The sequence below is a fragment of the Aphelocoma coerulescens genome, chromosome 4, assembly GCF_041296385.1.
Source record: "Aphelocoma coerulescens isolate FSJ_1873_10779 chromosome 4, UR_Acoe_1.0, whole genome shotgun sequence".
Taxonomy (NCBI): domain Eukaryota; kingdom Metazoa; phylum Chordata; class Aves; order Passeriformes; family Corvidae; genus Aphelocoma; species Aphelocoma coerulescens.
Genome location: NC_091017.1, coordinates 21338870 through 21361165, shown reverse-complemented (window position 1 = coordinate 21361165; position 22296 = coordinate 21338870). Strand labels below are relative to the sequence as shown.

The 22296-nt window shown below is 49.4% G+C and overlaps 2 protein-coding genes across 3 annotated transcripts in view; one reads left to right on the top strand and one right to left on the bottom strand.

The window, feature by feature from the left end:
- The first annotated feature begins 3339 nt into the window (after positions 1-3339).
- IGFBP7 (insulin like growth factor binding protein 7) lies at positions 3340-18807 on the top strand. Of its 2 annotated transcripts, none has more exons than XM_069013024.1 (5): positions 3340-3835; positions 15206-15315; positions 16579-16695; positions 17051-17177; positions 18572-18807. In XM_069013024.1, the coding sequence occupies exons 1-5, from the start codon at positions 3355-3357 to the stop codon at positions 18589-18591; spliced, it is 855 nt and encodes a 284-aa protein (XP_068869125.1). In that variant the 5' UTR covers positions 3340-3354; the 3' UTR covers positions 18592-18807. The 2 variants fall into 2 exon arrangements, with proteins under 2 accessions (XP_068869125.1, XP_068869126.1); XM_069013025.1 differs by having other exon boundaries at positions 17051-17181.
- The window catches only part of POLR2B (RNA polymerase II subunit B), an 18124-nt gene continuing 14580 nt past the window's right edge, over positions 18753-22296 (bottom strand). Inside the window, exons 21-25 of the mRNA XM_069013021.1 lie at positions 22093-22200; positions 21514-21627; positions 21278-21438; positions 19899-20094; positions 18753-19002 (exon numbers count right to left, since the gene is read on the bottom strand). Coding sequence (XP_068869122.1) covers positions 18913-19002; positions 19899-20094; positions 21278-21438; positions 21514-21627; positions 22093-22200 — 669 coding nt within the window. The 3' untranslated portion in view covers positions 18753-18912. The remainder of the gene's footprint in view (positions 19003-19898; positions 20095-21277; positions 21439-21513; positions 21628-22092; positions 22201-22296) is intronic.

The window sequence follows — 22296 nt, the reverse complement described above, 5'->3', positions numbered from 1 at the left end:
TGAAAAGGCGTGAGCTACTGGGCTCCGGTGGGTTCCCGGCTCTTCTCAGCGTGCGGAGCTGCTGCTGCCCGGGTGGGAGGAGAGGGCAAAGCAGAAGGCGAGTGGAGGGATGCCGGGGTCTTCCATGTGGAGAATGCGCCCTTTGACTTTATTATTCACTTCGGAGAGTGACCCGCCCGTGTCCATCCTGTGGAGAGTCGAGAGACCGACTCTGCTGCTCAGCTGTATCCCAACTAAGCCCACGGAAACCCTGAGGGGCTGCTTGGCTGGGGGAAGTCAAACTGCAAGTGCAACACTCGGTTTGGAAATACATCACCATCTAAAAGACATCTGCTTCCATTCTCACATAGTCTCTGCTAAATCTCCCCCGCCTTCAAAGACGCTGCGAGCTTCCTCCCTCCCAGAAAGACCACCCTGCCTGCCCCACCTCCCACACTGTCTCACTGGAGTGATGCATGCAGGACAATCTTGGTGATGAAATAAGGGATACCCGTGTGAATGATGAAACAGATCAAAACACAAAAGATCGCTTTTGTTGTATTCCTAATAGCTGCCACTGATGAATTAAATTCAATCTGTTTATGAGAATTTTATGCTGCTGAATACTAAGCAGAGATTTTGGGGGGGCACTCTACAAAAGTCTCAAGAAGCACAACACAAATCTAGAGATTTATACTGGCGTTCACTGAAATGCAGTGGAAAATTCATTACTGAGACAGCAGGAGCATCTAATGTATTTAAATGGAGCAGCCTGTGGTGCTCGAAAAGGCACCCGGGGGTCCCTGAGGTGAAGAAAAAAGGGTGTGGAGGATCCATGGAAGCAAAACAAGGTGAGCCTGGGGCATACAGTAATTGACTTCTGCCCAGAGAGGAGCCACCCAGCCTTATCTCTCAGCCGCTTCCCTACAAGCACTTTGCGGATCATATCTCCTTCCACAGTGTGTAGGAAAGTCTCGAAATCAAGATACCGAGCTAGAGCAGTGATGCCAAAGAATGAGCTGGGAAAGGACACTAGAGGTCCTTCTGCACCAAAGCATGAACTAAGGTCTCCTCCCTGTGAGGAAAACTGCTCCAAGCACAGGCAAGGGCACTGCCTCCCGCCTGGCATGGAAAGGAAAAAATTCGAGGGGAAGAAAGGAAAGGAAATGTGTTGATGTCCTCTTTTCAGAGCTACATTCTTCCTCCTGCCAAGCGGACTGCTGACAGTGATTTCATGTCACAAAGGCTTGCTCTGGTAAACTACTGCAGGTTAATTAAACACCCTGTGGTTCTCTGCCCAAGAGTATCTGGGCTTGTGATACTCTGATGAACAGGAATCTAGGGGCCAGTGAGGGAGATGCCTGGCAACTGGCCAGGAGACAGAGAAAAGACGTGAACTGTGCAAAATGGTTTTTGTAGCTAGAACTGACAGATGTGTGCATCTGTACATTTCACCCCTTTCCATCACTCCTCTAGTGAATAACTCATAAAACCCAAACCAAAGCAAAACACAGCACAGCAACAACCAAAATGAGTAAAAATCCTCCGATCTGGGATACTGTTTGTGTATGAGGGCAGCCCTTCTCCCAGGAGAACAGCACGGAGCACTTCCAGAGTGAGAGGAATGGAGAAATGCAAGGACATGTATGCAGATACCATGGTCCCAGGAGAAATGGAGGAATGTCTCATGCTGAGCCTCAGAGAGCCAAGGAAGCATGTGGTGGGAGCCCATTCCCATAGTGTCAGCAGCTGAACAGGCATGAGTGGGTCAATCCGTCCAGAGCAGATTTGGGAGCACGGGGAATCTACAGCCCCTCTCAGCTGGCCTGAGTCACAGCTCTAGCTGCTCTCTCCATGGGATAGGACACGGTGACCTGGGGGCCACCCAGCAGGGCTCAGCTGCTGGCAACCCAAACCAGACAGTGCCACATCCCTCAGTATCACAGCAAGGGACACCAACTACCTCTGTCCTTCTCCTCCCCAGAGAGCCAAAGCAGCCCCCACTGCGCAGGCTCTGGAAGAACCAAGGCTGAGCATCATCTCGGCCTGGACTGCATTGCAGGAGATAGCAGTTCCCACAGGCACAGGCAGGCATGAGGGCAGGGAATGAGTGAAAGGGCACAGAGAGCACTCTGTGCTGCCCTGCTGCCCCTGCCCCAGGGGTTTATCAGCACCACGTTTTTTTGGGTTTGGCACTTTCAGGGCACAGTTTTGACAGACTCCGGCAGCATTGCCCAGTGCTGCCTGAGGAATATTCCCAATTTCTGCTGGTGGCAACAGCCCCCCACTCTAGAGGACCCTTCAAGAGCCATTCCACTGCAGAAGCCACAAGCTAAGGTAAAAGAAGGCAGCAGGATCAATGTTGTCCCAAGGAGGGAGGAACCAGAAAGCTCTCCTCTTCTTCCTTGCCTCCATTACAGCAGGAACCTGATGGGCTCACCTGCACCTCTGCAGCCCCCCACAGCCAATGGCTGTGAGCTGAGCACGGGTGGCTGGCAAGAATCATAGAATCATCTAGGTTGGAAGAGACCTTTAAGATCATCAAATTCAACCATCCACCCAGCACTACTACTGTAACCCCTAAACCACTAAATCATCACCCAGCACCAGATCCAGATGCCTTTTAAACACCTCCAAGGGATGGTGACTCCACTACCTCCCAGGGCAACCTATTCCAACGACTGACCACCCTAACAGTGGAAGAAAATTCCAAATATCTAATCTGAATCTCCTGTGCCTCACCTTAAAGCCTCTTCTTCTCACCCTCTCACTGCAGGCACGGCAGAAGAGACCAGTGCCCACCCCTCACTACAGCCTCCTTTCATGGAATTCTAGAGAGCAATGAGGTGCCCCCTGAACCTTCTCCATCAGCCCCTCCTCATAAGATATGTTCTCGATAGACATTTCATTAGCCTTGTTGCCGTTCTCTGGACATGCTCCAGCACCCCTTGTAGTCAGGGGCCCAGAACTGAACACAGCACTCGAGGTGCCGAGTACAGGGGGACAACCTCTGTCCTGATCCTGATGGCCAACACTTACTGACCCAGGCCAGGATGCCATTGGCCTTCTTGGCCCCCTGGGCACAGCTGTGTTCAGCCGGCTGTCAACCCGCTCCCACAGGTCCCGTTTTGCTGGAAGAAGAAGAGGGGACAGAGGCGATGCCAGAGCTGAGTGCGGGACAAGCGGGAGGGACCGCGTACGGAAGGTCCGGCCGGCGGTGCGGAGGGTCCGGCGGCCGCGGGATGGCGGCGGTGCCCCGCTGCCGTGACCGTGACCGTGACCGTGGCTGTGACCGGGGCCGGGGCGGCGCCGCCGGGGAGGGGTTTCCCCGCCGCGGCTTAAGCGGCTGCCGGGGGCGGGCGGCGCCGTGCCGCCATGCCGCCCTCCGCGATGCCGCTGCTGCTTCTGCCGCTTCTGCCGCTGCTGCTGGAGGCGCTGGCGGTGCCCGGCCCGGCCACAGCGGCGGCGGCGGGCTGCGGGCCCTGCGATCCGGCGCGGTGCCCGGCGCTGCCGGCGCGGGGCTGCCCGCTGGGCCGGGTGCGGGACGCCTGCGGCTGCTGCTGGCAGTGCGGGCGCGGCGAGGGCGAGGCGTGCGGCGGCGGCGGCGCTGCGGGGGGACGCTGCGCCCCGGGCCTCGAGTGCGTGAAGAGCCGCCAGCGCCGCAAGGCCAAGGGCGGCCCGGCGCTCCCCGCCGCCGGCCCGCCCGGCGTGTGCCTCTGCAAGAGCCGCTACCCGGTGTGCGGCAGCGACGGGCTCACCTACGGCAGCGGCTGCCAGCTCCGCGCCGCCAGCCTGCGCGCACAGAGCCGCGGCGAGCCCGCCATCAGCCAGCGCAGCAAGGGAGCCTGCGAGCAAGGTGCGGGGCCGGGAGCGGGGCGGGCGGGCTGCGGGACGGGGGACGTCCGCTCTGCTGCCCGGCTTCACGGGCGAAACGCTGCGCCTCCCGAGTGCTCCTCCTGCCGTTCTGTCCCATCGGGGTGCTTCTTTGTAAAATGGACATGATTTCAAACCCACCTTAAATGGACTGGAGAGTCCCAGTCGCATGGCGCTGCCTAAACTTGGAGTAACACTTCGGACCAGCTCCAGAAACGCAGAGGAACTTGAGCACTCACTGTTGGCTTCCAGCGGTGCAGTAACTACACGCCTCCACTTTTCATACTTTGCCCGAAGCTTGCAATTTGAGCTGCTGTGAGATGGGACAGAAGGGGTGAGCTATCCAGGGGAGTGTTCTGCCCAGGAAGGTTGCAAGCAGAGAGGAAAGGAAATGATTGAATGGATGTGAAAGCCACAGAAATTCAGAGCCAACATTCACTGGGTTGCTTTGGCTTGAAATGAAAACGAGCAGTGACTTTCCTGTGAGCTGCACGTAGAGGTTTGCACTTCCAGCATTTCCAACCAGGAGCTTGATTCATCCCAAGCTTTTTCTTAGGGATGGTGCTCAAGGAAGAAATTGTTCTTCTGTGGAGCCTCTACTAGAAATTCTGGCCTCTGAGTGATTTTTGCTGGGAGGGAGGGATAGGACATAGCCTGCAAACCATATACTAAACATCTCAAGGACAAGATTGCAGCGCCAGTGCAGTTTTGGTGGAGGAGTGTTCTCATAAACACAGTATGTGCAGGTCACAACCTCCACCTCCTCCTTCTCTTGCTTCTCATAACTGAGGCCAAGTATGTTTGCAAAAAAATGTTTCTGAAACTCCCAAGGCAGGCATGAAAGACTGGGTGAGGATTGGGTTATGCACTTTGATGTTGCCCATTAAATGCCCCGTGTGGCTTTTCACAAACCTTATCCAAAGCATTGGGTTTACATATTAGCCAGAAACAATGTGGTACAGTATTAACTCTTGGAGGGGATGAATTTCAGCCTTCAAGGTAATGTGGAATGAGACGAGAATGGCCTCAGTCTGTGCCTCTGTCTAGTATTTGGAAGGAGCCTTTCCTTTCTGGCCTCAGTAGCCCTAAAATGTGTGCTGCTTCTTGGCTCTGACAGCCCAGACAAGTGAGCAGATAGGTTTGAGAGATGTCATGCTTCATGTGTGTACTTGAGGAGAAGGCTGTGTTCTCACTTGTCTTGCCCAAAGTCATTTGGGAGTTTGTTGCAAAACGGGTACTGATACTTGTAAGATACTGTCCCAGCCCAGACTGGCTACACTTCTGGTGTTTGTCCCAGACTGGATGCTGGGGGGCTTTGATCTAGACTGTGGAGATAGAGTTTGATGAGGTCAATGCAAACATGAGCCACTGGGCAGGGCATGTGGAAGGCCACTGACCTGCCAGCCCCCAACAGGTCCCCCAACACTTTTTCTGTCCTCTGATCATTACAGCAGCAGCTTCTCTGAAGAAGGGTCTCAATGTGTGACAGCCATTCCATGCACAAACTGCATCCCTTCCTTGGAGAAGGTCTCTTCAAGTGTGCAGATCTGCAGCAAGACACCTTTACGGGCTGTTACCTGTTTAAGAACTTCACTGGAGCGTGTGGTGTAGAGCCACTGGCAAAATGTCCTCTGTCACTCTGGGGTGCTGGTCTTCTTTTGGCTCCTGCTGCTGGGAGAGCTCTGACCCGGCATCTCAGGGAAGGGAGCAGGATGGATGTGGGCTGCTCAGCAGTGGTATCACAACTGACCTTTCAGAGATTTCCCTTGGCTGCATGAACCTTCATTGTGCCATGGACCTTCTGGCAATAAGCACTGCTCTGTGGCTTGCAGCAGAGGCAGGGATTCATCCCACAACCGTGTTAAACATCTGGAAGTATTTCTGTATCCCTTAGGGCCTCCTGGCAGTTAGGAGTGTTGGGTGGGAAGGGCGGGGAGCTGTAATCTCCACATGGATTTTGAAACACTAACAGGAGAGAACATCCATCCTATCAGCCTCACAGGACAGAGTGTTTTCCAGTATCTTTCCAGATAGGAGACCACGTTTTTCTAGGTTTCTAGAAGGACCTGAATACTGTGGTAGTCAAATAGTGGAAGTTCTGGCTTTTGCTATTTCCCACCACAAACAGATGCAGGCACTATCTAGGGTGGGATCCAGCACAGGGAGACCACAAACAGGCAGGATCAGCCATTTGTGTGATAGTTTTTGCACAGAAGGCAGTCCTTGGGTGACAGGGCACTTGGGCTTCCTGTTTGTGGCAGATGGGCTCTGAGGTGTCTGCATGCCCTTGCTGGATTGTAAGGACCACCTTCTTTCAGTCCAAGAGTGAGCAGCCTTTAAGAGAACATCTGAGAAGAGAGCCGGAAGCATATGGTTCCAGCAGTGGGTCCTAGCTGTGTTTGATTGCTCTTGGGATTTTTTTTGTTGTTTTTTTTGTTCAAGTGAAGCTGGAGAGGGAAGGCTTGTTTTGCACATCCTGTTGGATCTTTTTTGATACTAAATAGCAAAAGGAATGAGCACATTCTCAGCCCTGCAGAATTCGCCTTGACCTTGTCCTTGATTGTTTCCTAGACCTCTCAGATGTGATGTCTGTGATTTGTACAGAAATCATGAAGTCATGCAGAAAAAGGTATTTCTGCTGCAGCCAAAACTTCCTGCTGGAGGGCAAAGGAAGACACAGTTGAGAAGAGTTTGAAAGGACGGAAATAACCCTTGCTCTACCTTGCATTGGCAGATGGAGGGATCCAGCTGGTCTTTTCTGGAGTGAGTTTTATGTGGGCAGAACTGTTGGGGATGTCTGGAAAAAGGCATCCTGCTTGATTGCCAACTCCTTGAAGCTGGCTGGCTGCTCTTGGTGGTGTGCCAGCAGAAAAAGCTGCCTGTCTTTTTGCTCTGGGGGAGCAGGCAGTGATGCCATGCTGCACCCTGTTGGCTGGGCTCCTGCTTTGCCCTCACACTTGCACTCACAGCTGGCCACGGGTTTGCCCTGCTCTCTCTCAGGGCACCACTTCTGCATCCCGTCTCTACCTGTGTGTCCCAGCAGCCTCTTTGTAGCTAATCACAGTGCTGAGGATGCAGGAGGCAGATGCTGTGAAGTTTTCCATCTGCTTTCCAACACTGCCTTTAAACGGAATGTCTATTTGCTCTCTGCCTATGAAAATGCAGCTCAGGTCTGCTGCCAGGTCTTGCAGGCAGGCAGGGCAGGTCCAGACACAAAGCAGAAGCCTGCTGGTGGGGCAGGTACAGGCAGTCTGGGGTGCCTCCTCTGGTGGCCCCCTTGGCAGGAGGGGAGGCTGCTCTGACAGCTGGGGAGCTGCCCTCTGTCACTGCTGTCACACAGCTGTGCACAGATGTTCAGAAGAGCCTCTTAAGGAGCTGGTGGCTTCAGGAATGTAGGCTGAAATTCAATTTGCAGTGCACACACTGAGGCTGTTTGCAGCCAGCTAGGACCTGGGGCAGGAGGACTGTGGTACCCACTGCCGTGCAAAGCCAGCTGGCATAAAGAATTAGGGTTGCATGGCTCAGCTCAAGCCAGGCAGAAAAGCAACCTCAAAGCACCAACCCCCGTAAAAAAAAAGCTATCAGGATTTCTGATTATGATGTGTGAGCTGAAAAATACCAGGCACTGACTTGTTGCCTAACCAGTGCAGGAAAGGAAAAATACCCCTGAGTCTTTCTTATCATTTAGCTACCAGCAAATACGTACTTTGAGAGATGTGTTGTGACTGCTGGAAATACTGCCAAAATTGCCTCATTATATGGTTTGAAGTTCCTAATGCTTGTTCCAACAGGGTTGGGGTCTCCAGGTTGTTTTGCTGTTGTCATTCAAGGCTTTGTGTTATGCTCACTTCTCTCTTGGTGGAAGCCAAACTCCTGTTCTTGCCCAAATGCAGTGTACCACAAAGCAGCTCTCAGCAGACTTCAGAGGACAGTGTTTCACTCTCCGGGGAACTGGTGCTGCTTTGTACCTACCTACAAAGACCTCCTGGGGGTAGAAACTCCGGGCCTCTCTGTGTGAAGGGTAAATTTGCTGGCTTGCCAAGCAGTCTGCTTTATTTCTATTCATCTGAATGTGGTTTAAAACTTTGCGGCTCCATGAAAGTGTTTTCCCAGCACTGGAAACGTGAAGGGCTTTTCCTTATAATGATGAGGGCTCACAGGTTCCCTCCCACAGGCTACAGATGAACAGCAGAACAAGGAGAGATTCTTTTAAAGCTGACTGTAACCAGCATTAAACTTGTCTAGGTCTCACTCGCAAGGAGATCCCAGTCACTGGAGCTGTGCTGTCCCCCCAGGGAGGTATCATTTTGGCTTCCCAGAAGCCCAGACAGTATCCCTCCTGGAAGGGTTTTTTTGCTAAGGTGCCACAGATCAGCTCTGGGGCTCAGGAGAAGGTGGGTGCGAAGTTTCTTGGCTGTCCACAGGGTTTGAAAGAACAGGCTGATGGAAGTAGGATTGTGACTGCCCCAGGCAAATACATTGCCCCCCCAAATTCCTGCCAATTTACCCCATCAGTGGTTTTGCTTTGCTGATGCTCCACTGTTCCATAAAGGTACGTCTGTGCTGCAGACAAAGAAGTGCCAGGTTTCCACAGGTCAACTTCAAAACAAGGAACATGAATCACATCTGTTGGCTCATTCCATCCAAATTCAACTGTTGAGGCTTTGCTGGAAATATCTTAGTTTTGAGGGTGGTTTGTTTTATTTTTTTAATCCACTACCAGAGTAGAGCAAAAACAGGGGTTTGGGAAAAAAACTTGTGGGAATTGGCAGACTGCTGTTATCACTGAGATTAACTCGTCTTCTCTTGATACAGCTGCCTTAAGTACAAAGGCTCCCAACTCTAGACACCACAAAATATAGTTTATAGCCAGGCACATTTTGCAAGAAATTCTCCTAGATTTGTTAACAAGAGGCTCAGATTGCTTTAGTTCTTTCCTCCTATTCTTCCTTTTTTGAATTTTAAGGGACTTAGAAGAATACACACATTTTATGAGTGGTTTTGTCTTTGTTGGGGAGAGATTTAGAAAAGTTTTTGCTAAGTTGTCTGTGGTTGGAAATGAACCGAGTTCCCTGATTCTTCTGGGAATCTGGTTTGAGTTTCTTCATCAGGTGGGAGTGGGGGTCTTGCAGCAGTGGCCTGCTACCTGCTGTCTTCCACTGCAAAGGAAACATCGCGTTCGCAGGTGGATCTTACCAGCATTTTTGTGCTGGATCCTGAGAGTCTGTGGGAGAGCACTCTGGGGTGGATCCCATCAGGGCCCACTTGTGAGTGTCTAACTGGCACAGCAGGCCACTAATAATTTCCTCATGGATTATGGGGCCTTCAACGCATCTCCCCATCACCAATCCAACTCTGAGAGCTGGGTATCCTGAGGACAACTGGTCTTGATATTGAAGACAAAGAAGGCATTAAATGCCTCTGCCTATTTCTCATCCCCTGTCACTACACTTACCCTCTGCATTCAACAAATGATGGAGACACTCCTTGACCCTCCTTTTGCTGCCAATGTATTTATAGAAACTTTTTTTGTTGTCTTTAATTGTAGCCAAATCAAATTCTGCTTGGGCTTTGGCCCTTCTTATTTTCTCCCTACCTCACAACATCCTTATAGTCCTCCCACTTTACCTGACCCTTCTTCCAGAGATGATAGATTCTCCTTTTTTTCCCCTAAATTCCAGCCTAAGTTCTCTGTTTAACGAGGCTGGTCTTTTTCCCTGGTCTTTCTACACTTGGGGACAGTCTGCTTTTGAATATTTAACAATTCCTTTTTTAAATGTGTCCAACCTTCCTGGACTCTGTTGTGTTTCATGACTGACTCCTGAACACTGCTGTTTATTGCTCTCACTATTCAAAAATGCTGGTAATTTAAAATTCATGGGTAACTTTGGGGGCTTCCACTGCTGTAGCATAGGTCATAAATTCCTACCTAAAAGGAATTTCATTATTGGAAAAGGTTTTGGTTCATTGGAGCTTGAGTTTTTATGGTTACTGTGCTAAAATCTACTATGGAAGTTGTTTAATATATTACTTGTCAGAGCCCTAGAGAGCAACAATATGCTGGGGGCTATGCAAAACCTTCACTGCCCAGGAGGATCCTGTATTTCACCTGTGTCTTCATTCTCAATCAACACAGCATACCCAAATTCACTAGGAAGGAATGATTACTGATCAGCAAATTCCACCCCATGTTTGTTTTTTCTGTTGCTGGAAAGGCATGCTGTGTTTAAAAAAATGCATTTAATCCTTTGTTGGGCTGAGGTTGGCTGAGGTTAGAACTAAATAGGAGATTACCACGTAACAAGTCTAATCAGGTCAGATTTCTGAAAGCCCTGCTCGCTTTTCCATGCATAAATGCTGCCATGCCTTGTTTCTGTGTCTCCCACTGCAAGCTTTTTACATTCTTTCCAGGCTTTAGCTCATGGAAGTAGATGATCTTTAAGGTCCCTTGCAACCCACACTGTTCTATGATTCTGTGATGTGAAGGTCAGGCACAAGGTCTCAGGCACAAGGTCTCTGAAGGCAGTGTTCCCGAACCATGGTAAAACAGCAGGGCTGGGATTTCCAGTGGCAGTGGTGTGCACCACGCAGAGCCCAGTGGTGTGGAAAGCAGGAGTTGCTCCATGGCACAGTGATGGTGGCCCAGGGCCCTTCCTCACTCTGGCTCAGTCTCAGATCTCCAGGGCTTTGGGCAAAGCTGTGTTCGTGCTTGCCACCTTTCCAGGGCCTGCTGAAGTCTGAGGGGGAGCGTCCAAACAGACACAGCGTCCGCTTTCATGTGGATGTCTTGGAGCTTCCTTCTGTAACTCCTTAGTCTCTTCAAAGACATTACAGGAGGAGGAGAAATGCTTTCAGAAGAAGGTAAAGGAGGAGGCTTGTAAATCCAACAGAAAGCAGCAGGCAGCTTTGGGAGTGGGGAAGGCCAGGAGCTGCTTGCACTTCGTCTGCTGCCGCCTCTCACAGGGCACTGACCTGGGAGGGAGCAGCTGAGGCCTTGCCAGCTAAAATGACTAGATGTTGCTTAAGGAAGGTTTCCCTTTTTCCATATAAAGTAATTTTGAAGGGAAAGTACTTTACCAGCAACTTAGGAGACTGGAGTGGGTTTATTTTCAGACTTGCAATAGCTTGTGGGAGTGAACAATGTTTAGCTTTTGCTTGGGTTTGTGCCCTCGGGGAGTGTTCCCAGCCTGTGTGTCACCTGGGGCTGTGGCAGGGCAGTGCAGTGCACAGGAGGGCTTGCTGGGAGCCAAGCTGACACCCACGTGAGCTTCAGTGTGTGGTGCATGGCTTCGTGTGTTCATGGTCTGGGCTTCCATGCACACCCAAGCACCAGGACATAGCCCACAGTACTTCATGTCCAGCTGATTTTTGCCTTTAGTGACATATCTATAGGCCATTTGATTTTAGCAAAAAAGTTACTGCTCTGCTTTCTGTGTGTTTTTTATTTGAGTGTGTGTGGACACCAAAGGAAGATTGGTGAGGACCAGCTAACCCTGAGCTGTGATTGACCATCCAGGTATCAGTGAGGGACAAGTGGGTGAGCTGGGAGATGCCAAGTCTGCAAGCTGTGGCTGAGCAGAGAAGGGGTGCCTGGTGTAGGAGGGGTGTCAGGAGCAGATGCCAAGTAATATCCTCATCGAGGACGTCAGAGGCTCTGCTGTGCAAATTGCTGTGGCAGAAAAGCAGCTACATACAACAATGGGAACTCCTTTCCAGCTGCTATTTTTGACATAACACAGGCTGCCAGCTCCCTGCAAGCTGCAGAAAAAGTAGTCCCTGTGTTTTGAGACGCTCTCCCAGGGTGAATGAGCTCTGGGGCTCTGTAAAAAGCCCCTTCCAGGGCCAGGGAGAGTTATTTGTTTTACAAACAATGGGCTGAACACAGAGGAAATGCCTGAAGTGCCTGTGGAGAGCATCTGATCTCCATCAACAGCCTGGGCTGTCATCTTGGTCAAGGAGCTCCTGCGCAGTCAGGGAGCATCTGTACTTCCACAGGGTCCCCAGCACGGGCTCTGCAGGACAGTGGGGAGCACACAGCCTCCTCGATGGTGCTGACCAATTTTATCAGCAGGTGCAACCCTCGGGTCCTCAGCCTGAAGGAAGCTGAGGGAGAAACCATCCCCTCTGTGGGCAGTGCTGCCAATGGAGCAGCAAGGCCTCCGAGGTGCAGGCTGTAGGATGATTGTGGGGAGGCTCCTTGCTGGCAGGAATCAAGACATCTGCTCTGTGCAAGATGGGCTTGTTTCCAGTCCTGGCTTTGCTCCCTTCACAAGAGCTCCTGAAGCAAGAGGCACACTTGGAGGAGGGAATGTCCTCACATCTTCTGAAGTGCTCAGCCATCCCCTGCCTCTCCTGTTGTGTCAGGTTGCCGTGTCATCTGTCCATCTCTGTCCACTTTGGGGGACTGTGGGAGGGAGCATGAGGGGGACCAGCAGAGTCAGTGAGTGGGGTGACTGTCATGCACCTGGATGTCAGCTCCCTGTGGTGAGAATTTAGCTACTGCTGAAGCCAGTCATGATATGACTTTAAATCTGCTGACTTCTTGGCCTTTCTCATTTATTTTTAGTGGCGGAAGAAGCCCAGCTCTAGAGTTTTGGCTGTATGGATTTAAGTCAGTTGTCCAGAGAGAGCACAATGACTTTTCCCATGACACTTGTTGCATCTCTCAGGATGTGTATTCCCTCCTGGCCTCAGAGCTGTGTCAGATACAGGCAGAGGCCTGTGGATGCTTCTAGCTCATTTTGCAGCCAAATGCAGAACGTCATGTTCTGCCTGGTTGGATCAGGATGTACATCCCGAGCTTAGGACTAGCTTGTAACAGCCAAGCTCTCACTGTGCTGTGACTGCTGTGCCAAGCCAGACAGGGCTTTGCTGTGAAGCTGTGCAGGCAATTCCCCTGTCCAAGATGATAAACAATTTCTCCTCACCCAGGAGGTAGGTAGAAGTTCCTTGTCTCTTTTCCCCTGACAGCAATTGCTGATGAAAAATCATGGTGTGACCTGATCATCCTGGCAGGGTGAACAAACACCTGTGGGCAAGTGGGTGTCTGAACCCTCGGCACAGAGGGAAACTTGGCAGCAGCCGAGACTGAGACACCTCAGGCAGTGGATTTAGTGGTGTGCTGAATGCTGCCAGTTCCCAACCAGAGGAGAATTGAGCCAGATCCTGGAAGAGCATAACAGTGCCTTAAAGTCCACCTGGCTTTTAATGTAAGAGTTAGGATCTCTCATTTTCTGTGGTGAGAGATGGTGGTAATTAGGGGGGGCAGTTGTGTTTTTCCTGCCTTAGACAAGAACCCCAGTGACAGAGAGGATGGTGTCATACAGGGGCAGACATAGCCCTGCCAGCTGGGGACAGGCCCCAAGCTCTGCTCTAGTGGGGGGCTGGAGCAGAAAGCAGCAGCAGGCTTTGCTGGGTGCATATCAGCTGGAGGCCCTCACAGAGCCTGGGGACATTGTGTCCCGTCAGAGCTTCCAAGCACCCTATTATCCCTATTGTTTAAGGGACACCAGAAAAAGAACAGCTGGGCTGTGCAGGAAATGCTGAACTGGGTAAGGGGACCAGAGTGCATGACCTGAGGTGGCCCTGTCCTGGGGATGGCAGTATCCTGGGCTGGCCACTGTGGGGTACTCTGGGGGTAGACCTTCAGTAGGGTGTTGAAACACTGCTTAAATAATTTCCTCAGCTGAGTGGCTCAGCTCTGTGCAGATGAGGAGCACCTGGGTTGTGGTGTCTGCCAGGAAACCAGCCCCTGCTGACTATTAGGTGTGGTTTCAACCATCGCCCAAGGCTACACATGAAACTTTTCTGCTTCTCCACAGCTGCCTCCTGTTAAAATCAGAACTGGGATAGTTCTGTAACAGAGACTGTTGAGTGCAGCCACCCCATGTCTCTTTGTAGCTTCCCACCAGCAGGCTGTGTACAGTCGTTCCTGGACAGAGAAGTCTCTCAAAAGAGAAGAGCAAACACTTCTCTGGGTTTGCACCAGCTGCTCAGGAGCAGGGAACCACCTCAGCATCTCTTGGGCTAAAACAGAAGGATGGCTGATACCCTTTGGCTGGTTATGCCAGTGTGGATCTGCCCCCAGATCCTGAGGAGGAAAAAGACAGCAGCTTTCTGCTGGAAGATGTGGCTGCGGTGGGATGCACTTGAAACCTGCAGCCCACTGTCTGCAACAGGGCTTCAGGGTAGAGTGCACATGCAGGGCTGGAATCAGTGCAGGTTTGGGATCCCATAAGGAGCATCAGGACCCAGATCTGCCCCTCTTTTATGGGGCTGGGAATGAGCTGTGGGCTGTGGGCCAGTATACCCAGGAGCTTCCATCAGCCTGGTTCTGGAGTACCTGTCTGCATAGGAAATGCCGCCTTCTCCTGATGGAGTGTAATGGGAGCCTTAGTTTCTTGTTGCTGCCTGCATCTTCAGAACAGAAAGGGGAAAGCAGTTTGTTGTGTTCTTAAAGCTATCAATAACTGGAAATAAACATTCTGTGCTCCTTTGGTCTGCACTTCGTATTGTGGGGAGTTAATAGCTGCATTTTTCAAAACAGCCTCACTAAAGAGGGATTGAACTGAAAAGGCCTTTCTTCCCTTCCTGGGATAGGGGTCACGTCTCCGACATTTCCCAGCCTGAGGGGTAAACATCTTCAGCCAGATCTGCAAAACAGCCCTGCTTTGATATGCTTTAGAAGCAACTCTCTATTTAACCAGGAATTGGAGCTCTCTGGATTAAAGTGGAGCTCTGCATTCACCCACTTCCTTCCTAGATCTCCCCCATGGAGAGCTCTGCCACCATCCAGCCAGCCTTCTTTGGCTGAGCATTGCACACAGGTAAAACAGGAACAGCATAACATTGAATTCTGCTAGCCCACAGCAATGGGATTGAAATCATGCTGGGAGAAAGGATGCTGCCAAGCTGGCCAAGCTCTCCATGGCATGATAGTGAGTGGATGCACTGTCTCCTGGGGGTCCTTTTCTCCATGCCAGCTGATTCGGTGACTGCATGGTAAGCAGAGCCAGCAGTTGGTAGAGTTTTGCTTAACCCCTGAGATAACAGAATACAAACACCTCTAACCTCAACCTTGCAAGGAGGAGGACTCATCACCTGAACAGCTCAACATGTGAGTTTTCATCTGGGGCGAGTACCCATCGGTCTGGATAGCTTAAGGCTGGATGTGTGTGTCACTTTGGAGAGAGAAGTGCTGTGATGTGGGATCAATCCAGTGAACTTTGCCCCTATCAGGGATCACCTTCACCTCATCCTCAAAAACCATCAGACATGACTGGCCCCCACTTAAAAGGCACGGAGACAGTCTTGCAGTCAGTCACCTGGGACTTAAAAGCTTTCCTTTTTACAGGACCCTCCATCGTGACTCCTCCTAAGGACATCTGGAATGTGACAGGAGCACAGATCTACCTGAGCTGTGAAGTCATTGGCATCCCAACCCCTGTCCTCACCTGGAACAAGGTAAGGGTCCTGCTAGGAGCTCGCACAGCACAGCAAACTGAGGCAGCTGAAACTGCCTGGTAAGCACAAAGGCCACAGCAGATCCCTCTGTAGAAGCACACCTCTTTGATGAGTTCTCTCATCTCTGCAGTTCTGTCCACCCACAAACATCTGGTTTTGCTTAGTTTTTAGACATTATTTAGAAAAATAAACTTTTGTTGATCCTGAGCCAGGACAGGACTTGTGTTTCTCTTGGTAGCGCCTGGTATTTAGAGCATGTGGGGAATGTCGCTTGACCTGCTTTCACCTTCACCCTGCTGGCAGCATTGACTCTGAGGTGGCTAGACATCGCCCACGTCAGGAACAGGAACCACATGGGGCAGTCATTTAGCTCCAGTAGCCAGCAGCATGTTGATTTTGGCAGCACTGGCAACATCTTACTTAGGACGGGGGCCAATGTTGAGTGGAGAGGATCCTGGCCGTAGGCCTGAGCACCACTGCATGACCACTGCAGCCTCCTCAAGTGCCACAGGTTTGTGCATCCTTGTGAAGGGTCTTAAAATTAAGCTGAAACATTACTACTTAAGGATACAGTGGAGAAAAAAGCTAGATTGGCCCAAAATTTGCTGTAAGACAAATTTGTAAGCTTTATTCGTAGGGGTTCAAGAGCAGATTGTCAGGTGAGCATACAGTGTGGGCTTGTTGACTCAGGCAGCGTGTTCTGCTTGTTTATGAGCAGATGCTGAGTTTACACTGTCAGTGCTGCTCTGCTTTTCATGCCTCTTCCTCATGGCTGAGAGACTGCTTGATCTGGTGGTAACAAGGGCTGAGCAGCACTTACCCTGTGCTGTGCTCTGGGCTCAGACACTGTGGAATGACTGCAGTGCTGCTTTCCCATGGATGCTGTGCCTACCAGGAGGGACTGCCTGCTTCGCTGCCGCAGAAACATCCTGGGCTGAGCACACCCTTGGGAACACACGAGTTCTGCGAGGCCAGATCAGCACAGGGCATGCTGGCACATCCCACTGCCCAGCACCATCCGTGCCAGAAAACTGTGCCACTCTGTGTGTTGCTGCTGGGGCAAGGGGAACACAGCCTCAGGGCTGAGACTCTGGGGTAGTGGAACTGCACTATAAGGTGAAACGCTGACACTAGGAAGCGCTGCTGCTGCATAAAACACATTCATGTGTAACTAATGTTGATCTGTGTGCAGGTATGGTTCAGCATACAGTTCCAGCGTAAGCAAGCCCCAAAGTTTTTACCCATTCCTGCACTTCTGTTTAGATAGTTCGAGGACAGTATGGTGTCCAGAGGATGGAGCTTCTGCCTGGGGACCGGGAGAACTTGGCTATCCAGACCCGTGGGGGCCCTGAGAAACACGAAGTGACTGGCTGGGTGCTGGTAAGTACTCTGTGTATGCACGGAGCTGCACAGACAGCAGAGTGCAGCGTGCAAGCTGCTCGTGAACGAAGAACAGGACAGGAGACATTGGCAACAGACGAGGCATTTAGAGGGAAACAACCCGAGTGAGTTACAAATGAAGGATAAGGGTGGCTGCTGCCTCCAGTCCTACCTGTGGCATGCACCCTTCCTCTGTCTAGCAGAAGTGTGCATACCACCTGCAAAAGCAGAGGGGGGGATACAGGGGAGTACAGGGTTTGGCACAAAGAAGTTACGTAAGATACCTGAAAACAGCATCACCTCTACCAGTGCACAGGATGCTCACTGGGGGACTGGGGTGTGTTTCTTCCCTTAGATATCTCCTCTGAGCAAAGAGGATGCTGGGGAATATGAGTGCCATGCATCTAATGCCAAAGGAGAGGCAACAGCTTCTGCGAAAATCCACGTTGTGGAAACTCTGCATGAAATAGCCTTGACCAAAGGTTGGTAAGTGTGGCTGAACACTCAGCAGCTCTCTCCCCTAACAGTTTATTGTTATTTGATACAAAAGGGCCACCTCTGTTTAATGCTTTCAAAAAAAAAAAAAAAAAGAACCCAACAAACCCTCCCCCTGCCCTGCATTAGAAATACCAGTTTAACGTGCAGTTTTTTGCATTTGACAAAACATTCCAGCAAATCAGCTTCTAGAGTTCTCAAGGGATTGTTAAATAACCTGCCACATGCTGTAAAGTACTGGAAATACCAAATTAAAATTAAGAAACACCTTCTGGGTTTTTTATAGAGCAACTTTCAGTGGGTTTCCAATCCTACATTTGTATCATCCTTTCAGTGTTGCGTGGATGCTTTCAAACCTGCTCCTCTCTCTTGGGAGCAGTATTGGCACAAGACATTCCAGTTCCTGCCATATTCTCTGTATGCTGGGATGTCAAGCCTCAGAGATTTGCCACAGCATGTCCTCTTTCCTAGGCTGTGAGCAAAGCTGGTGGCAAACCAGTCACCCTCATTCCAGCTGCAGAGGATGTACCACAGCCACATGATAAGCTTAGGAATAAATCTGGATAGCCAGAACAGTAACTGTAACCCTGCTAGAGGCAGAGGCACAGCGAACAAAGCATCCAGCTAGAGAATACTGTGCTGCCCAAATCCCCTTTTGGACATAATCCTTAGTTTTAATCCCAGCTGGCTTTATCCAAATGATATAGTCTTGACTTTTTGTATCCTTATGTCTGTGAAGAGCTGAAATACTTCCCTTAGAAGAGCATTAGCAGCACCTGGCATTGAAACAAGAGCTTACAATGAATCCAAATATCATTCACAGGAATTTTGCTAATGGTTTTTAGGTAGTTTCTAATCCCTTTTCAAACATCTTATTTATGGATGTGAATGAAATTGAGTTTTAGTGAGTTGTGCCACGAACAGCACACTTGTACCCCAGAACAGAAGACGTTCACTCCCTCTCTCACAGTAACTACCGTGAGGTTGCAGTACTGTGCATAGTGCCTCAGTTTGTTTCTTACACACACCCAGCACGTGTTACAGCTGGTTCTTTTCAGCTGTAGGAAAGCTCTAAGGCAGCTGGAGCTAAGTGATAAGTAAATGCAGACTGCCAGCTTAAAAGAAATTGATAAGGTTAATGGAACAAACTGTCAGACATCATAGCTACACTGTGAGAGTCTGTGTGCCATGCCCAGGTGATCTCAGCACAGAAAAACGTGTCTATTATCACTCCCCTGCAGCAGGGACGGAAGGAAAGAAGGCAGGAAGGAAGGAGGGGTCAGGTCTCGCCCTCAGCCAACAGATCCCAAAGCTACTGCCAAAGTTGCAATATTCCCCCTTGGAACAGGTCAGAGGGTAACATGTTTTTGTTTTTCCACAGATGATGGTGCAGAGCTGTGATGTGAGGACTTTCACTTACGCACAGTTTTAAATTAGTATTTCGGAAAGCTGCAAGCTCTGGCTTTTTCTAGCTGACTAACCAATCCCTCTTAACTCCCTTTTTCTGTGAGTCCCAATTTGCTTGCACACTTCTTTCACAGATACACAAATAGAATCACAAGTTTGATTACAAATTTTAATTCTATTTACAGGAAATAAACATACTTTTGAACAGCACATGGCAGATGAGTAAAACTGTATTTTGAATGCAACATACACAAAATGAAACAAAACCTGAGCACTTCAGTCTCGTAATTAAAAAAAAAAAAGCCCTTTTCAAGGCTAAACACTCATCATACGAGGTGCAATACTCATAGACATCAGTTCTTGGAAGAGGAGTTTGCAGGCATAGGGCATTCGAACCAAAGATATCTGGAAAGAGATTATACAAGTCTTGTGATAAACACTCATAAAGCATCAACTTCCACCACCCTCTACACAAATAACTTGTTGAGTTTTTGGCTTAAAAGCGTATCTGGAGTTATGCATGAAAGCATTTAACAAGAATTGCTCACAAACAGTACTTAAAGCAAGAAGGAAACTGAGATTGTCTGTAAGGGCTACCTAGCAGCTCTCCAGAACACATTTTTAATGTAAAAGTGCAGCCTAAAAGGGATCTGATCCTAAACAAGAGCCACTTAACACAGAACATGTGCATAGCAGAGTGTGCCTGAGGTGCATAAATGCAGGTAAGGTTTTCAGCATGCATCACTTTGTAACCCCAGTGCCGTGTTAAGAGCTGCAGCAGTCAGTCCCTGGCACAAAACCAAGCCTGTTCAAGGCAACTATTCTTATCTCTGCCACTGCTCTCCCTTGACATACTTCTGTAACCAAGCATGGACTGCAGAGCTTTTATTAAATTAAAAAAACCCACCAAAGTGCAACACAAAAGACCTCCCATGGGGACCCAGCTCTGCAAGCATAAATATCTTCATGGGACAGTCACAAGGGCGATGCCTCTAAATTCCTGTGATTCTGAGTTTTACTTCTAAAAATAAGCTCTTGAGCGTTTAAAAGTCTCTAAAAAATCCACACCGTACAATACTTGAACAGCATTTCCTGCCAAGTGACAAACCAACACTACAAAATTAATAACGAAGCATCCAAATTGACTGCAACGCTATAAACACTTAAAACAGTTATGAAACTAAAATAGCAATTGTTCTGGCGCTTCTTTAAATATTTACTTCCCTATCCTCCTGCTTCACTCAAGTGGCATTTCCTCTTGCCCACAAGGAGAAACAATGGCTGATGAAAACCACACGTACCTGAGTTTTATTACGGCACCCGCGGCATTCGTAGGTGTGAGTCCTCGTGTTTGCAATCGCCATGATTCCACAGAGGTTACACACATGGACTTGGTATGGGTCTGAAGCTTCAAACAACCTTTCTCTCAAGAACTGGGCTGCTCCATGAGCAATCTGGCAATCTCGTTCCATTTCTCCAAAGCGAAGGCCACCATCACTAAAAGGAAGAGAAAAACCAGCTTTTGAGTTCATTGGCAAAATAATCAGTTCTTGTTGGTGGAACGTATCTGTATTGCAAGGCAGGAGGAAAGCTGTGCATTAATTTTCCTCTAACACCTCAGAATAAAACTGTGAAAACAGTAATTTGTAACTGCTGATGACCATTTCTACAGCAGGTATCTGACAGCCACAGCACAACTGCACAGCAAAATGAAATGTACAATTAAGTCATCCTCTGCTTATCTGTGGTGGGTTAAATCTTGGCTGCTTGCCAGATGCCCACCAAGCAGCTCTCTGATCCCCACCATGTCGACAGGACATGGGGAGAAAGTCAGGTGGAAAAGCTCATGAGTGGAGATAAAACCAGGGAGATTGCCTATCAATTACTATCACAGGCAAAACAGACTCCACATGGGGAAAATGATATCACCCATTAAAAATGGAGTAGGATGATGCAAAATAAAGACAAAACTAAAAAGTTCACTTCCCCAGCCTTCTTCCCAGGCTTACTTCACTCCTTCATTCCCGAGTCCTTCCTCCTCTCCCTGTGATGACACGGGGAATGGGGCTTGCAGTCAGTGCACCACAGTACCTTCTCAGCTGCTCCCTTCTCCTCAGTTTTTTCCTGCTCCAGCATGTGGTCCCTCCCATGGGATAGTCCTTCACAAACTGTTTCAGCATGGGCCCTTCCCATGGGGTACAATCCTTCAGGAACAGATTGCTGCAGCAGGGGTCCCCCACAGATCATACCTCCTGCCAGGAGCCTGCTCCAGCGTGGGCTTTCCACAGGCGATAGGGCAGTTCCTGTTGCATTTCCTCACTCCTCTCTCACAGCTGCTGTGCAGCACTTTTTACCCTCTCTTAAATACATTCCCACAGAGGTGCCACCAGCACCACTGCTGGGCTCAGCTCTGGCCAGCAGAGGGGCTTCCAGGGCCAGCTGTAAGGGGCTGTGTCCAGCACAGGGCAAGCCCTGGTCCATTCTCAGAGAGGCCACCCCAGCAGCGGCTCCTGCTACCAAAACCTCGGCACCTGCACCCAGTACACAATCTTAAGCCAAACACATGAAAAAAACGGGTGGCCATTTGGTTCTAGCTGCAAAGCTGAAGCCACTAATTGTTCAGGGCTAAAAACTCAACAGAAAAACAAAACACCATATAGAAACTAACACGGATCCTTACCGAGATCTGCCTTCCATGGGCTGTCTGTTAAGGATCTGGATTGGCCCTCTTGCACGAGAATGGATTTTGTCATCCACCATGTGCTTCAAACGCTGGTAATAGGTAGGACCAATGAAGATCTGGGATGTGATTTTTCGACCAGTGAAGCCATTGTAGAGGACCTGAAGAAGTCAATGCAGTCATAAACCTTACCACCCATCAAATGTATATTAAAAAAATTGCTGTTTTGATTATACCTCATTTCCTCTTAGATGATAGCCATAATCTGATAAAAGATTGGAAATCTTTTGCACATTGACAGCATCATTAAAGGGTGTAGCATCACCAATTTCTCCCTTGTTCGCAGACACCTACAGAGAAGAGATTTGGAAAAGTTTGTCAGGTTTCTGAAGGACTGTTTAGACCATATTTAGCTGTTTCAAACAGTTGTAACTCTTAATACTGGAATTTGAGATTTCATGCCAATGGTAGTACCCTATCTCACTTTGTTTATCTGCCACATATTTTTAAAAATATACAATAAACAATTTTGCTACTCCCTTTTCTGGGTCGAGGAAAATGTCTGGAACAAAAGCAACACATGAGAGAGCACACTGTAGGTAGGGCCTGATCTGCTGGATAAAATTTATAGGACTGTATATCTTCCCTAAGAAAGCTCCTTTTGCTATCAAGTAACTGGAGAACAATAATTTTTAAGTGAATTAATACCTACTAGATAAGTATTTACAAAAAAAAAAAGCTCAAAGCAAACAACAACCCCCACCAAATTTAAATTCATATTGCTCAGACATGCAGTATAAAAGAACTGTTCTTACCTTGCCCTGAAGACACTCAATCAAGTGACCAATGGTCATACGGGAAGGGATGGCATGGGGGTTGATAATGATATCAGGTGTGATGCCTTCACACGTGAAGGGCATATCCTAGAGCAGGGAAACACACAGTCATTTCTTCCCAGAACATCATGTTTAGGAAAAGTGGGTGCCTGGACCCAAATTACATCTTTTAAAGCATTTCAA